Source organism: Triticum urartu, chromosome 4A, assembly GCF_056163025.1.
Source record: "Triticum urartu cultivar PI428250 chromosome 4A, HENAU_Tu73, whole genome shotgun sequence".
Lineage (NCBI taxonomy): Eukaryota > Viridiplantae > Streptophyta > Magnoliopsida > Poales > Poaceae > Triticum > Triticum urartu.
The window spans coordinates 338,594,431-338,595,924 of NC_141876.1; the positions used below are offsets into that span (position 1 = coordinate 338,594,431).

At 52.1% G+C, this 1,494-nt stretch overlaps 1 protein-coding gene across 1 annotated transcript; it reads left to right on the forward strand.

The window, feature by feature from the left end:
- Positions 1-269: 269 nt before the first annotated feature.
- Positions 270-1,291, forward strand: LOC147975777 (uncharacterized). Its single transcript, XM_087520577.1, has 3 exons — positions 270-616; positions 700-773; positions 867-1,291. Exons 1-3 carry the CDS (start codon positions 270-272, stop codon positions 1,289-1,291), a joined length of 846 nt encoding a protein of 281 aa, XP_087376703.1.
- Positions 1,292-1,494: the final 203 nt, after the last annotated feature.

Here is a 1,494-nt window from a genome sequence, read left to right on the forward strand (position 1 = left end):
CCGATGTGGATGTATTCGGGTCTTGAAGACTCCACTCGGATTCGCTCGGAGGAGGTCGGTGAAGACACACTGGAGAAGTGGCTGTCGCGCATGACTGGGAACAAGGAAAACCCCAGGGGAGCCAGGAGAGTTCCTCCATTTGACCAGTCTCATGTACCAGAGAAGGTCCGATTCTGAGCTTTTGTTTGTAATCTGAATTCACTCGCGTAGTTGCCTATACTGAGTCGACTGACTTTGTTCTTCCTGCTTTCTTTCAGGCCATTATTGAAATGTATTCAATGCCCAACGGAGAACAAGAGCAGGACCCGGAAGGAGAGGCGAGCGGCGGCGACAGTGGCGAATGGGATTCTGACGGTGGAGGGGACGGAGAAAGCGACGATCCAAGCGAGGAGGAAGAAGTCGAGTCGCCTCCTCGCAGGGAGAGGCAGTCCAAACTTGACCAAGAACAACCGAGCGCCCGTGAAAAGGCGATTGCTCAAGCTGGTCAGTCTTCAAAGCGTCCTCGGACCTCTTCGCCAACTCCGACTGAAAAAGCGTCAAAGCATCCCAAAGTCGCAGAGTCGAAGCTTCGGAAGGCGTTGCCGAAGATTAAGATTGACATCCCCATCGCTTCCGCGTGAGTGTCTCCCTTCATATTTACTCGACGCCCTGTGCTGTTTGTTTTTCTTGTTTTAACCGGACGAACTTTGGAACTGTCAGCGCTGCTACTTCCGGGACCTCAGCTTACAGGGACGATGATGAGGTGATGGAGGATGCGGTCACTTCTAATCTGGGTATGATTTCTGCCATACTGTCTTTATTTTGGTTGATTCAACTCCAATGTGTACCATTGGGTGATGTGATTTTGTCGATTGAACTTTGAACAGCCCCTAACATTATTGACCTCCCTGATGATGATGATGAAGAGCCCGAGAGGCCTTTGACGAGGAAAAATAGGCAAGCTCCTGCGAGCGAGGTGCCACAATCGACACCGAGGGCGGAGCCAGTCGTTCAGGACGCTGGCGATGCCAATCGGGGTTCTGTTACCTTCGCCGTGCCATTGTCGAGTGCCTTGCCTTCCTCGTCGACTGCTCAGGCCCCTGTTGACCCGCCTTCAGTTTTTGCGACCCATCATGTCCCAGAGGACGAGGTGAATGCTGCTAGGGAAGCCATACGCCAGGCGGGCATTATGATGGAGAAGATGAAGACTGTGCGGGACGCCAGCCAAGCCGCCTACAATGCCAGCTCAGCTCTCCAGAGCAACGTTCAGGTTAGTTGGTCGCCGCTTGTTCTTTTAGGATATGCTATCTGAAGACTCTTTCTGAAAATCTTTGCATCTGTACACCCACTGGGTGCGTCGATTGAATTTTTGAACTAGTGGGGGCACGCTGAGTGCACCCACTGGGTGTAGTCCCCGAGACTACGATGGACTGCTGGCAGTCAATTGTAGTCTTTTTATTTTGTTGAGTGTAAACCGAACTGGTAGTTTGTCTCTTCCACTCGATCTGGTCGAGT